The following is a 15,699-nucleotide window of genomic DNA, read 5'->3' as shown; positions in this document are numbered from 1 at the left end:
TCTCACCTAATCATAGCCACATGCATATTTTTAGAGCAAAATCGGTGGCAATTTTCAATGCAATCTCTCTTTCTTTCTTTTTGTTTTTTTATGTGATCATTACGATCTCTTCGTATACTGTATAGTAATTTGTTGTTTATAATTAACATTGGCATAATTATCACTCCTATCACCTATTGATGACTATCGGTATTCGGTAACGTTTTCCAAGTCTGAAAATACAGCATAATTATGTTTCCAAAGTACTGTATTGAGTTAACAAAAAGTCACTTAAAAAACAAAATACTTAAAATTTATACTACAAATTTAAGCGGGATAAATGGAATTTAGGTGGATTAGGCAGGATGAATGAAATTTAAGCTGTAAGTGAATGGATTAGGCGGGTAAAACGAAATTTAGGCTCCTAAATGTGTAGATTGTATTTTGTCTTAATATATAATATACAATAAATAATAAATATAAAAATTTTGTAACAAAAAAATAAAATTAATAATAATAATATATAAAGAATAAATAATTATTTCATTTTTATTATGATATACTTTTTTTCATTTTAATCCACTTCTTAATTCATTCACTTTAATAAAATGGATTACCAATAATTTTCCTTAAAATGGAATACTCACAAATTTTCAAATTATTATCATATCGATACATATATTTTTTTTTTGTAGATTTAAGAACACAAAATGCGCAAACACTGTTCATTTAAAAGTAAAAAAACAAAGCCATTAGGTTTACTATAGTGGTGAGGAGTTTTTGTAGTATGCTAGAGGTCTTAGGTTCGATCTTCGGCTTCATTATAAACCAAAAGTAAAAAACTAAATTAATCTCTACCGAAAAGAAAAAAAAAAACAAATTAATGATGATATTTTTTTTAAAAAAATATATGTTTTATAGAATCTGAGTATAATAGTCCTCAATCAAAGACGACTAAGGTTAAAATTGTTTCAATTGAACCAGAGTATAATCTCCAATCAAATTATATTTTATTTTCATTTTTTTTATTTTTATAATTTTTAAGACATTAACTTCAATTGGAGTAAAACTACCAGTTAAAGACTAGCGTTAATAGTGCTTCAGTTGAATCAGAGTATAATATTTAGTCAAAAACTGGGGTGAATAATGGTTCAGTTGAACCGGAGTATAGTCCTCAATCAAAAATTAAAGTAATAGTACTTCAGTTGAATTAGAGTATAGCCCTCGGTAAAAAACTATAAGTACTTTATTTGAACCGGAGTATAGTCTTAAGTCAAATTCTATTTTATTTGAAATTTTTTCTTTATTTATATAATTTTTAAGTCATTAATTTCAACCGGAGTATAACTCTCGATCAAAGACTAGGGTTAATAGTGCTTAAGTTGAATCAGAGTATAATCTTCAATAAAATGCTAGGGTTAATAGTGATTCAGTTGAATCGAATTATAACCATTAGTTAAAGACTTGAGTCAATAGTGCTTTAGTTGAACCAAAATATAATGTTTAGTCAAAGATTAAGGTTAATAGTGGTTCAGTTGGACCGGAGTATAATTTTAAGTCAAATTATACTGTATTTTAAAATTTTTCATTTTTTATTTATACTTTTTAAGTCATTAACTTTAATTGGAGTATAACCCTCAGTCAAATACTAGGGTTAATAGTGCTTAAGTGGAACCGGAGTATAATCATCAGCAAAAGATTATGGTTAATAATGCTTCAGTTGAACCGAATTATAATCTTCAGTTAAATTATAGTTTATTTCTAAATTTCACTTTTTTTATATAATTTTTAAGTAAATAACTTTAATGAGAGTGTAACCCCCATTCAAAGACCAACATTAATAGTACTTTAGTTAAATCGAAGAATAATCTTCAGTCAAATAATATGGTTAATAATTCTTTGGTTGAATTGGAGTATAGTGACCAATCAAAAATTATGGGTAATAATACTTCTGTTAAACCAAAGTATACCCTTCGATTCAATACTTCAATTAATAGTGCTTCAGTTGAACTGAAGTATAGTTATTAGTTAAAGACTAGGGTTAATAGTGTTTCATTTGAACCATATTATAATATTAAGTCAAATTATACTTTGTTTTTAAATATTTCTTTATTTTTATGATTTTTAGTCATTAACTTCAATCAGAGTATAACCCTTAGTAAAAAACTAGAGTTAATAATGCTTCAGTTGAACCGGAGTATAATCCATATTCAAAGACTAAGGTTAATAGTATTTCAATTGAACCAGAGTATAATATTGAGTCAAATTATACCTTATTTTTAAATTTTAGTTTATTTATATAATTTTAAGTTATTAACTTCAACCGGAATATAATTATCAGTGAAAGAACAAAGTTCATAAAAGATATTGCGACTACTTCCTTATTAATTAAATATATATAAAGAATATTGACATTTAATTCAGAATAGTTAAATTGCATAAACAATAAGCAATTAATTTTAATGCATACATTACATGATTAAAATTTAAAAATATTATATATTAATTCTAACAACACAGAGAAATAGAAATATATATATATATATATATATATAGAGAGAGAGAGAGAGAGAGAGAGAGAGAGAGAGGGAGGGAGAGAGGAGGGAGAGAGGGAGAGAGAGAGAGAGAGAGAGAGAGAGAGAGAGAGAGAGAGAGAGAGAGAGAGAGAGAGAGAGAGAGAGAGAGAGAGAGAGTGGATGGCTTATCAAAGAGTACTCATAGCCAAGTGGTTAAGTCATCATTGTAATTTTTGCCTGTCGTGTGTTCGAATCTTGCATGTGCCAAAATCCTGAGTTTTTGTTTTAATTTTCATGTTGCTGTTTTAAAAAAAATTAATTCAAAAAATGTGGGAAATGGGAATCGATCCCACATCCTTGGCACGAATAGTTAAGCACAAGAACCATTGTGACACACAAATAAGTCATGTTGGTTTTTGCATTACTTGATATTTATAAAAGAAAGGTTTATAAAAATATATTAAATTAATCTTCATCTTCAACCTTCAGCCGGGTCACTTCAACCCGGTTTCAGATCCGCGAATCCAGCATAAAACCTGACGGTTTCAAGCCATTTAAACGTCAAAAAATAATAATTAATTATCAGAAACATCACAGATCTATTATCGGACGATGATTTCATACCAAAATCTATTATTTTTCATACCATTTAAACGATGGAACAATTAATTATCGGAAAAAACATCACAGATCACACCATTTAAATGATTTCATACCAAAACATCACAGATCTATTATCGGACAATTAATTACCCATTTAAAGTTTCATCCTTTTGTGATGATGAACTCAGATCTATTATTTTTGTAAAAAAAATTATGTTCTGTTTTTGTTGTTGTTGGTAAATCCATAATTTGTTTTCTTGTTGATGATGTTGAAGATAAGGAGGAGGATGAAGAAATGTTTTATTTTTACTTTTATTTGTAAACCCAGATTTGCTGGATTATAATAGAAGAAGGAGAGATGTTTTTTTTTTTAATAGGAATGGAAGAAAGAAAAAATTTGTTTCTCTGTTTATTATAATAATTATAACTATAAAATTAAAAGTTAAAAGAATTTGGGGTAATTTTGTAAGTTTTAATTTGTTAGGGACTTAATTGCAAGAATTGATAAGGAGATGTATGGTAAGCCTTATGTACCATATAATCCTATGTGGTAGTTGACCAATTCAACTATTTGATTAATTGGCCACAGTGGCAACTTCTTTCAAGAAGTGACTTTTGTGACTTCATCCTACCGTTTGGCCCAGCTTATTTCTGACTTTTTACTCCAAAAAAGGAGAAGTCAGGCCAAACAGTATTTTTTAGAAGTACTTAATAAAAAAAGTAACTTAATTTGTATGTGTAAAATATATCAATAATCAACTTTTAGCAAAGTTAATATATGGAACTTTTTTTAGGCCAAAACAGCTTTTCGCTTCCTAACCTCTTCGAATCCCAGAGAAAGCAAAAATATTTAAGTGATATTGTTATATATTATTTTTTGACACACGTGATTAAATCTTATATATATGCATCGTCTTTCATAACAATCTTATATATAGCAATTATTCATTTGTATATGCAACACAAATAATTCAGATTTAAGTGAGATATTCATTTATATGCATCACCTTGATATTATGTGCACTATTGCTACTAGCGGGCCAGGCAGGCGCGTTCCGCGCCTGCCTGTGTCTAACTTATGTACCCAAAAAAAAGATACGCATTATGTTATGGTGAGTTTGTTAATAAAAGATTTTTGTTGCTACTAAAAAAAAGCAAGGGTAATGTTGGTATTATGAAAATTCTACCCCAAAACTCATGTATTCTTTTTATATATTATAGTATAGAATAGATATAGATGAAAAAACCATAAAAAAAAAGAGGAAGTTAAAGGCAATTATGGAATAATTAAAAAACCATAAAGGAAGTTAAGGGCAAAATGGACAAAAAAAAATCCAGCCCAAACTCCCGTATCCCCTTTATATATTGTTATAGATTATTATTTGTATTATTTTTACACATAGAAAATGCACTATTATTAATTTTCATCATCACAGTAAAAGTGCATACTACTATTCATTAAATAAAAATAATAAAAAATAATCATTCATTTTAATCAGTATATTTGTGGTAGATAAAATTAAACAGTTGATAATTTGTTATGTCATGTAATAATATTTTAACAAATATAAATTTATAAAATTTACAATGGATTTAAAGTTTATATCATTTAGATTATTTGTATTAAAATTTTACACAAACCTAAAATTATTTTATATGTTACCGAGGTTCATTAAAATTAAAGATTTATGCATCTTTATTGAACATTTTTAATTTTTATGAATATAAATAACGTATCAAATTATTTTAAATTTGTGTAAAATTTGACATAGAAGATCTAAATAATATATACTTCTAGTTCTAATCAAACGGCAGATTTTATAAAACACTATTAAGTAAAATGTTATATATAGATTGCGTAAAAAAATGTTATATATAGACACACAAAATGTTAATATTTGTTTAATATATTTTTAAATCATTTTATTTATTTATAATGATTTTTTATATTATAAAAACTTTTACAAAATATTTAATCAAACAGATCTTAAAAAATAGTTTATTTAAAGTTTTCCAAAAAATGAAATCACCAAACAACTTTAACTTTATTTCTAAAGCACTTATTTTGAGCTTATTTTTAAAGTAACTTTTAGGCAATAAAAAAGTCGGGCCAAACGGTACCCTAGAATTTTCCTTAACTTATTTATTATTCATTATTATGTGTATTTATATCCTTTGTAATTAACTCTCATATAATTTTTTGTAACTTATTTTGTTATCATTAACATAATAAAAGCAATATTTTGGACTCTCTAACTTCTTTTACGATTATTTTTAGTTATATATACTTTCTATTCCTGTCACGGACAGACACACTGACTCACTCCCCGAAACCCTAATCCCAAATTTCTCAATGGCAAAGAAACGGCAACGAACCCCCGCCGCGTCCAAAGACGACGAACCACTCACCCCCGTCTCCAAGAATGACCAACCACTCACCTCCGCCTCAAAGAACGACCCACCGCCACCGTCCAAAAAGCCAGAAGAAGAAAAAAAAGATGAAGACGATGAAGATTCGTCATCTGAAGAAGCTTCTTCATCTGAAGGTGAAGAAGATGATGATTCAGAAGATGATGAATCAGAAGAAGAACAACCTCCTCCTTCAAAACCTGCTTCCAAAACCCCTCAAACCGATAATGATAAATCGGAATCCAAAAAAGATGAAGACGATGAAGACGAAGAAGAAACCGATACCGATTCTGATCAAGAACCACCTCCAAAACTCAAATCCATCAATTCAAAATCCATTGATGAAACCCTAAAATCAAAGCCTCAACCAAAATCCTCTGCCGCACCGGCCAGATCTGGAACCAAACGTTCTGCTGAGAGTGACACCAAACTTGTAGAAGAAGCTAAACAATCAAAGAAGAAGAAAACAACGGCCGCTGCTGATGATAAGAAAGAACAGGAGGAGGATAACAAAAAGCCCGGTGATGACTCAAAAAAATTGTTTCAGAGAGTTTTCAATGAAGATGACGAACTTGCAATTCTTGAAGGTCTAGTCGATTTTACTGCAAAAACAGGGAACGATCCAGCGAAATATCCCACAGCATTTTACGATGATGTGAAGAAGTCGATTCATTTTCCAGTTACACTTGAACAGCTGAAAGATAAGGTTCGGAGGCTGAAGTTGAAATTTGACAATAAGATGAAGAGTTGCAAGAATGGAAAGACTCCTACTTTCTCCAAACCTATTGAGGAGAAAATGTTTGAATTTGGCAAAAAGATTTGGGGTGGTAATGTTGTTGAAGAAAATGGAAAACCTGATGAGAAACCCTCTAAAAAGGGTGCTGTTAAGAAATCACCAACTACGAAGAAATTGGATATGGAACCTGATTTGTCCTTGGTGGCTTCCAAGGAAACTAGAAAGGAGAATCCCGGTTCGGGTTTTATTATGAATGAAATGCATCGATTTGACAAAAGTGTATCAGGTTTATTTGGGTCGGGCATGGATTTGCTGAAGAGCGGAGTGGAGTTGCTTGAGGAATCAAAGAGGATAGAGTTGGAGAAAAGATGGAAGGAGTTGCAAATTGCTGAATTGAAGGTTGTTAATATGCGAGCTGAGTTGTCTGAGAAGCAAAGTAGATTGATAATGGATGCGTTGATGTCTTCATCGAGCGATTAGGTTTGCTGTTCTTAGATGGCTGGTTTTCTGTGGCCATAACTTTGATCTATATGAGTCTTTGATTTGTGGTCATTTTGTTGCAATTGTTTAGAGATTTTTTAGTTTACAATTCTGCTGTTTATTTATTTACTTTGAGAAATTAGTATTATGGTTTTGGAATTCTAGAATTATCTTACTGAACATGCAATTGCAATGGACATATTGTGGTGTTTGTAGTATTGGTATTATGGAAATCTGGTTACAGTGACATAAAACAATTGTATTTGAACCTTTGTTGATCGTGTTCTTTCAACTATTACTCCCTCGGGTCTTAATATAAGAAAAAGGATGGAGGCCCTTGATCATCCTGACCTTGATCATCAAGTACATCCATTCCAGGTAGTTGCAGGTTGGACAAATCTATAGGCTCGTGTTCATCTTCAGCCACGGCAGACTCCTTCTTTTCCTTGGCATTGCTATTGGTAGGCAATTCATTTGATTTTGAAACAGTTGGCAATGCTGGTTTAGGTTGGTCTGATAGTTTGCCAACGAGGCAATTAACAGAAACAGAATGTTGACCTGCTTTTTGCTTAGGCTTTGATTTTGGGTTTCCTTTCTCCTTTAGTATTAGATAATGCTGGCCTACCGGCTTTGGTAGTTCCATTTCTGGATATCCCTTCTCTGCTCTGCCCTTTTCCATCTCTTTCACTTCTCTTTCCTTTTGTGCTGCTTGATAGAGAACCTCTAATGCCCGAAGGAACACTTGAAGCACCAACGTCGTCAAGGGACAATTCCCTTTTCTTCCCCCTGTTTGACCAAAGATCTTCCTTCCCACTAGTTTGTTCAAATGAATTATTTATAACAGGAAAAATATCTGATAAATTGACATCATGATTATTCATGTTCGGACTAAATTGTGAATGGCTCTTCCGTGAACTAATGGAACCTGCAGAAAGAAATACATACAAATTAAAAATCAAAATCCAGCCAGTACTCAAAAGAGTAAAAAGGGAGAGAGATAAGAAACCTATACATAACGTTCATGCAATGAAGGACTCAAATCATTTGTCCCATCCCTATGTCCTTAACCCTGTACTAAATAAAATACTGACAGCTAGGAAAAAGGATGCCTCTGAGTCTGCAGTTGACTCTCTTAGCTGGCAGTACTTTAAGTCTTAGTTGCAGTATTTCATTGGGAGGGCAGCATTAGGGACAAGGAGAGTAGACAAAGGATTGCACAGCCAAGCATAAGTTAAAGGCTTAAAGCCATGTGAAATTTTGGCTAACATGGTCATAGGAAACACTAAGATACAATACAGTAATAGATTACACCATTTATTCAAGAAAATAATGAATAAGACACCTGTTCTTGCTTCCAGAGAAAGGGTAGAAGCATGTGGTTTTGCAGATTCAGCCTCCATGACATCTACTAGACGAACAATACTCAGCTGGGAAGAAGCAGCAAAGAACATATCCTTGAATAAAGGCTCGTTGAAGCAGCTGTTGCCTGTATCTTCAAATTGATGGTACAGCTCCAATGTTCGTTTAACAAATCCCAATGCAGCTTGCTTGGCCACTTTGCTGCTTGTATTTCTCCCACCTGAGGGATTACGACCCCAACAAGCCTGCCAAACAATTATTGTCAATTTACTCTGCCATGAAACCTAAATATAAAATAATAGAGTATTTTCTAATATGATGCAATCTATATTTGGCTATGGAGTGTTGAAATCTACAACTTCAATAATTTTAAATATGATAATCAGGTAGAGTATGGATTTTGATTTCTCTGATATAACACTAAAATAACAGGTCAAACGGGTCACAACAAAAGCCTGATTTCTTTAAAAACTGTGTATTTCATGGTTGAGGGTTGTTTATTCCTGTTGCAAATGGTAGGCTTCTATAACCTCAACAATCCACGCAAGTTATACAACGAGATTGGGATCAATGTAAAGACTCCTTTTCAATCATTGTAATACAAGTACAACTCCTGGTATTGGGGACAACTGAACTCGGTTGGAATGCAAAGAACATTATTTGAAAACTCTAAAACTGGTTATGTCAAAAAGTAATATTGAACGTTAAGAAGGTTACCATGTATTTCTCATAAGCCATCACAACACATAAGCAATGAGCATAACACATAAGCAAAACTTTGACCAAATTGAGATTGGGGACCAAAATTCAGAAAAAACTAAAATAGTGGATCAAAAAGTTGGCTTTTAAAATAGGGGATCAAAAGTTTAAGTTTTTCTAGGGGGATCAAAAGTGCATTAAAGCCAAAAAAACAAATACCATATATAGTTACCATAAATTATTTACAATATATATTTTTGGGTAAATGATCATTTACCCCCCTGCAAAATAAGAAAATTTTCGTTTACCCCCCTATACAGATCTTTTTTCTGTTTACCCCCTTGCAAAAAATAGATTCACTCATTTTGCCCCCTGTGTGTACAGCAGGACATGTGACTATGCAAATCTGCTGACATGGCTTGTACACGTGGAAAAAATAATTAATATTTATTTTTTAAATTCCATGTCAGATAATATTTTTTTAAAAAAATAAATATATTTTTTTTCCTACAAAATAAAAAAACGGATTTTCTTTTTTTTTCCCCCAAAAAATTCCTACAAATAAATTTTTTTTCCTACAAAATTTTTTAAAAAATTTCCTGCAAAAAAATTAATTTTTTTTCCTACAAATAATTTAAAAAAGTTTCCAACAAAAAAAATAAAATAAATGAATTTTCTTATTTTGCTCCCAAAATAAATATTTACTCCAAAATAAAGTTTATTTTCAAAATAAAAATTTTAAAGATTTATTTTCAAATCTTTTTGAATTAAAAAAAACATGATCTTTATTTTTTAAAAACAAAACATTATTTTTTTTAATCTATTTGAATTAAAAAAAATAGAAAAAGAAGTTTTATTCGTGTTTTCCTCTTCTACCAAAACCATTTGCCCTAGAACTAGAAAAATAGAAGGAAGCAGAAGACAATAACGAAGTAGAAGACGATTCCGGTGATTGAAGAAGATGACGACGATTATGATCACGACGGTGGAAGCAAATCGGTGAAGATTCTGTTTTGTTTAAATAAAAAAAATTTGAAAATAAATCTTTAAAATCTTTATTTTGAAAATAAACTTTATTTGGGAGCAAAATATGAAAATTCGTTTTTTTATTTTAGGAAAAAAATAATAATTTTGTACGAAAAAAAAATATTTGTAGGAATTTGTTTTAATTTTGTAGGGAAAAAAATTTTATTTGTAGGATTTTCTTTTAATTTTGGAAAAAAAAAATCGTTTTTTTAATTTTGTAGGAAAAAAAATAATTTCTTTTTTTTTGAAAAAAATATTATCTGATGTGGAATTTAAAAATAAATATAAATGTTTTTTTCCACGTGAACAAGCCACGTCAGCAAATTTGCACAATCCAATATCCTGCTGTACACACAGGGGGCAAAATGAGTGAATCTATTTTTTGCAAGGGGGTAAACAGAAAAAAAATCTGCATAGGGGGGTAAATGAAAATTCGCTTATTTTGCAGGGGGGTAAATGATCATTTACCCTATATTTTTTGAAAACTTGGTATCTGGTCTTAGGACCGACTAATCCAATGAGACCAATCTCATCGTCCACTTGTGGGACACCATTTAAAGCCTGAGTTTTTTGTTCTGTATGGACTAGCTCGCCGAAATTGGCACTAGAGGGGATCGAACCCAAGACCTTGAGAGAAGCATATTTCAAGGACTCAAGCCAACACCACTAAATCAACCCCAAGTGGGTTTATTTACAATATATATTATAGAAACATAATTATAAAATAAAATATAAATAGCATATGTGTGTACACATTTTATAAATACAATGTATAAAAAAACAAATACCATATATAGTTATTATAATTATAATATATATATATATATATATATATATATATATATATATATATATATATATATATATATATATATATATATATATATATATATATATATATATCCTAAAAAGCCATTCGGGAATCTGCTTTTAATAACCAATGCAATTGTTTACGTTGGTTTTTCGTAAACAATCGCTAGTTTAATTTAATTACTTGCAGGACCAACTAGTAAATCTTAGGACATGTTTTGTGTATAAATTTTAATGTTAATCATTGAAATAAAAATTTGGTAAACCAGTTTAAAAGAACAATTTACAAAAGAAAATGTAAATTAAACAAGATTCACTCGAACGAGAGAATTTGAAAAGATAAATTGTAAAAGAAAGATTAAAATTGCATAAAAATGTAAAAGTTTTACAAAGAAAGTAAATTGTTCACGAATTCATACATTTTCTTCACTTCACCCTTTTATCTCGAACACATGGATACTTTAGGTTTGTGAATTTTGTATATGAATTGTGACCCTTATTCCAACTAAAGGAACTACTATTTATAGGCACAAGAATAAACAACTGCTTGTGCAAACGTGCTTCGCCAACTTTCCAAACTCATGAACCCACGATCTCTTGATCAAGTTTGAAGAAAATAACTGCCTCTTTAGCTTTAACTGTCGCTCGAACTCTGCCTTCGAAACTCTTGCAATTTCCTGCTGAAAATAATGAACATAATTCTAAGTCCAGAACATCTTCGAATACCAAGACTCGAAACCCCATTCGATTCGAAGGCAATTTTGTCATTTTGTTAATAAAATATTTTATGAAATTAAGACTTTAATTAGGTAATTTAATCACCTTTTCATATCTTTTATTAACTTATTTAATGTGTTCATTTTGGACCTCCGTGGATACATTTCATTTATTATTTTCGTCCATTCTATTTAGTTGCATATTTAAGATGACGCACCAAATTGACATTAAATACATATGGTCAAAAATTCGAGATAACAAATTGCCCCCCAAAAATGACATTTTCGAATGAATTATTGAATGTAGAATATGACGTTTTTGAAAGATTCCGAATTAAAGTTTCACTCTTCCCAAAGACGGCGCTGATGTGAGCAGTCAATCAATGTTCTTTTCAAATGTTATTTCAAACCTCACAATCATCATGACTCCATTTTTATAGGAGTAAATGGGACACGCGTTCCCATAGGAATTTGAAAGAAAAGTTTCTATTTTCTTTTCTAATTATTTAATTCTGATTTTTGACCAACACTATAAATAGCAGACAGCTCACCTATTCTACTCTTATCACTTTGTTCGTCTTCTTCTCTGAAATCTTCTCATTTTCTTCAGATTCCTTCAATTAACTCCCTCAATCTCAGTAAAAACACTCTTTTTACCTCTGATTCCTTTGATTACGAACGAATCTTGCGTTAATTGATACCCATAATCCTCAAAAACATCATATTCCGAATGTCTAAAGATTCAATCATATCCTTCAAGAAAATCAAAATGTCATACAGTTCCACAGAAATTGTTGACGTTCCTTCAGCTGGGAAATGGATAGACATCATCACTACTCACTAGCAGTAGTGATGGGGTTAGCCGCTATGTGCCTGAACCTCAGGGTGAGAAGACGGCGAAAGAAATTTGGAACAACCAAGTATTGATTCCCTTCTCTGTTGTTGAAATCCCACATGCATTTGGGGGTCCAACACCAGATCGTGACGTTTCGAACAAAGAGGTTAGTAAGATCTTTCCCTGCTATCAAACTTGTGAACCCAGGATTTTTAGTAGTGAACCTTATAACTTCAGCTATTTAGACCAACCCAAAAACCTTTTTCGAACTGAGCCATACTTAGGAATCATAAATTATATCCCTTGGCTTAATCAAGTAGAAAATGAAGGGATTTAAGAGGGGTTTTTCAAAATAATTAATCCTCTTAGCGGAACAATCTCGATGAACGGATCTTGATTAAACCATTAATCACAAATCAAAGAACACAAAACCACAAGTTTATGTGTTTACCTCTTGAAGTGCAGAACCTTTGAGGTAGAAACTGTTTCTGATCACGAGCAAAGCAAAGTAGCGATGCATCTACTCAGTCCACACTAACAGAACTTCTCCGATGACCGGTGCTAGCCAATTCCACCAGAGATTCAGAGAGAATAGGGTTTAGAGAGCGGCGGCTAGGTTTCACTTTGTGAATTAGGTTAAGCTTACAAAACTTCATCACAAGGGTTCTATTTATAGAACCACTTGTGTGGTCATCAAACCAAGCACTGCACCGTACCTTACGGTGGACCGCATTTCTCTATTTTCATAAATTAAATAATAAGTCATACTTAATTATTTAATTACTAATAAGTCCTACTTATTATTTTATAAATAAGTCTTACCTATTTATTTATCTCATCTATCTGTTCTTTGTGTGTGACCCTATAGGTTCTCGTAACGTTGACAATAATATTAAATCACATATTTAATATTATAAACAGTGAGCGGTATCTAGCAACACATCATTGCTACCCAAGTGACGAGAATGTCATGTGATCTGACGAAACCTTTATGTGATAACGATCGTGTGTATAATTACCCCTTTGCCCTTATGTCTATATTGAACACAAGGCATAGTATGTCACTGTAACGACCCAATTTTCGTATTATTATTTTTATGTGTTAAAATATTTTATTTAACGTGGAATTTTAATTAAGTTAATAACTAGAGTTATTTATCGAGTACTTTAGTTATTAAGCGAGTAGAGTGAGTTAACGCGTTATTGGGCCAAGCCAATTGGGCTTGAGGCCCAATGGGCCTTGAGTGTGTGTGAGGGGGCGCCCATTAAGGGCAAGGAAAGAGAGAGAAATTCATTTTTCTCATGTTCTTGTGTTCTTGAAGAGAGGAAGAGGAGAGCTTGGGAGCTAGGGCAAAGGGAGAGCTAGGGATTCGAGATCTTCGTCGTGTTTTCTTCGAATCCAGGTAAGAGAGTAGATTTCATATTCGTGGGTGATTCGAGGAAGGGGAGAATGTCGATTTCTCCTCACCCGAACTTCCTCCACCCCATTTTCGTTTTAGTTGTGAATGGATTTTCTTGATGGAAATCGTCCCTAAGGTTCTTAACATGCTTAACTTGCTTTTAACATGATGAATGAACGAATTTAATGGTTAAAAACGAAGTTTATAGATGATTAAACTCAAGAACTTTGTGTTCTTGAGAGTTTTGAGTAAAAGTGTTAAATCTCTACTTTTTCGTAGTAAAAATGGTAGATCGGTGAAATGAACCGTCCTTTTGTGTTTAGATATGTTTGTTGCACTTGAATACAAACTCTTTTGGGATTTATAACATGAAAAATGAGATTTTTGGGCGTTTTTGTGTAGAAAACGCATGTTTTTCCGCCTCAGGCACAATAATTTCCGCCTGAAACGGAAAAACAGTGAGCAGCCAACCTTTCAGATGTTTCTGCGCCTCAAACGTAAATTTTTGCGCCTCAGGCGAAACTTTCGCCTCAAACGTAAATATTTCCGCCTCAGGCGAAAATGCTGCAGATTTCACCAATTTTTCATCTGCTATCTTCCTTTGCATGTATTTTCAATCAGTGTCTTATTCTTACATGATTGTTGATGATTGTTGATGCTTGTTGATGCTTGTTGATGCTTATAACGATTGTTAATCAAATATGAAGTATAAATGAAGTATATTAAGGTGTTAATCAACTTAATAAAGAAGGATATTAGAATTATGTTATTCTAATAAAGACGGATATTAAGGTATTGATTATCTTAATAAAGACGGACGTTGGATAGTGTTCCACGTTATTGTTGACGGGCTATATGCCAAAATTGTTGATGAATATATTCATGAGTTTTGAGTGCATGCATCATGAATATTTAGGGATATTGGCTTGTCCAATAAAGAAGGATATCGAACTATATTTGTTTGATAAAGACGGATATCGGAGGTGAAATACTCTGATAAAGACGATGGTACCACATGCATTAGAGGTGTCTAGAGGACATAACATGAATGTGAAGCATTAGATTGCATTAGGGATTATGTGTGCATTTTATAATAAATGATGTTTGACACATACTTGGTAAATGTTGATTGTTAATCCGTATGTGAGGAGCAGAGTCCGTCATGACTATAAAATGAACAACGCAGGGTCCGTCATGACCATAATCTGAACAATGTATTTGTTGATGTTTTGGTATTGTCCGAGACGACGTGAAACTATATGTTTGGTGTATTTTGTGGATGTTTGATTAGGTGATAAATGAAGTATATGCATGATATATGAATATGCATGAATGATGGTGATGTATATGTATAATGTATGATTATGCATGTTTTTATGAAGAAGTGTTTAAGTACCATTTACTTACACTTGTATATTTTGAGTATGTTATCTAACTCTCTTTTATGTGTTATGTGCTGGATCGTTGGGGGTCCAGATTTACAGGTTTTGTGGTATTCGATGTCGAGTCGTCGGTGAAGCTCCGCTCTGATTGTGACACGGGAAAATGGGGTTTTATATGTATATAGAGTCTCCTTATCTAGGTTGTTTTGTATAGCTAATAAATACATTAGTTGATTTAACATTTGTATAAACAAGTATTTTTACTAATTAACTACATTAGTATTATTTTGATTGAAGAGTGTAATGCTCGAACCATGACTTTTAATAATAACAAACTTTGATTTTCCGCCGCGTATTTTGAAAAAGATTTTACTAAAGGTAGAAATATATAAATAATGGGTTTGGGTGTTACAATTGGTATCAGAGCCCCGTTGTCTTCGGACTGTGTGGGTTATGTGTCGATCAGAGCAGGTCTGTGCAGTCAGACCAAGTGAGTGTTGTGTGTCAGTCGTGTTTGTCTAACAATATTGTTGTGTTTGTTTTGTGAAATCATTCATGTTGTTTATTTAGGAACTATGAGTGATGTGAATTGGATTAATTATTCGTTCTTTTTGTGAGTAATGGTGTGAGTGCTATACTCCTATGTTTATAATAGTTGTATATGCGTAGAGTTTAACCTTTTTGTAGTTTAAACTTGATGGATTGATGCTTATTTGCTAATTGTTGATGATCCGGCATGATGTAAAACT

At 31.8% G+C, this 15,699-nt stretch overlaps 2 protein-coding genes across 2 annotated transcripts; one reads left to right on the top strand and one right to left on the bottom strand.

Moving 5' to 3' along the window:
* Positions 1–5,298: 5,298 nt before the first annotated feature.
* LOC123884521 (GLABROUS1 enhancer-binding protein-like) lies at positions 5,299–6,977 on the top strand. Its single transcript, XM_045933631.1, has one exon. It carries the CDS (start codon positions 5,452–5,454, stop codon positions 6,721–6,723), a length of 1,272 nt encoding a protein of 423 aa, XP_045789587.1. The 5' UTR covers positions 5,299–5,451; the 3' UTR covers positions 6,724–6,977.
* A 315-nt stretch (positions 6,978–7,292) lies between these two features.
* On the bottom strand, positions 7,293–8,821 carry LOC123886078. Its single transcript, XM_045935418.1, has 3 exons — positions 8,800–8,821; positions 8,066–8,327; positions 7,293–7,648 (listed from the first exon to the last, which is right to left on the bottom strand). The coding sequence occupies exons 1-3, from the start codon at positions 8,818–8,820 to the stop codon at positions 7,293–7,295; spliced, it is 639 nt and encodes a 212-aa protein (XP_045791374.1). The 5' UTR covers position 8,821.
* Between the last annotated feature and the right edge of the window lie 6,878 nt (positions 8,822–15,699).

This window comes from Trifolium pratense, linkage group LG5 (genome assembly GCF_020283565.1).
Source record: "Trifolium pratense cultivar HEN17-A07 linkage group LG5, ARS_RC_1.1, whole genome shotgun sequence".
Classification (NCBI taxonomy): Eukaryota; Viridiplantae; Streptophyta; class Magnoliopsida; order Fabales; family Fabaceae; genus Trifolium; species Trifolium pratense.
The sequence above is the reverse complement of the archived record's forward strand: the minus strand, read 5'-3'. Positions and strand labels throughout refer to the sequence as shown.

Bases quoted from the DNA above. Each gene is read 5' to 3' on its own strand.
- LOC123884521 (XM_045933631.1), top strand. From the start codon at position 5,452: ATGGCAAAGAAACGGCAACGAACCCCCGCCGCGTCCAAAGACGACGAA.
- LOC123886078 (XM_045935418.1), bottom strand. From the start codon at position 8,820: ATGGCTTATGAGAAATACATG. The intron at 8,328-8,799 runs GTAACCTTCTTA...ATTGTTTGGCAG, and splicing joins TGGCTTATGAGAAATACATG to GCTTGTTGGGGTCGTAATCC. The intron at 7,649-8,065 runs GTGTCTTATTCA...TTCTTTCTGCAG, and splicing joins TTCTCTGGAAGCAAGAACAG to GTTCCATTAGTTCACGGAAG.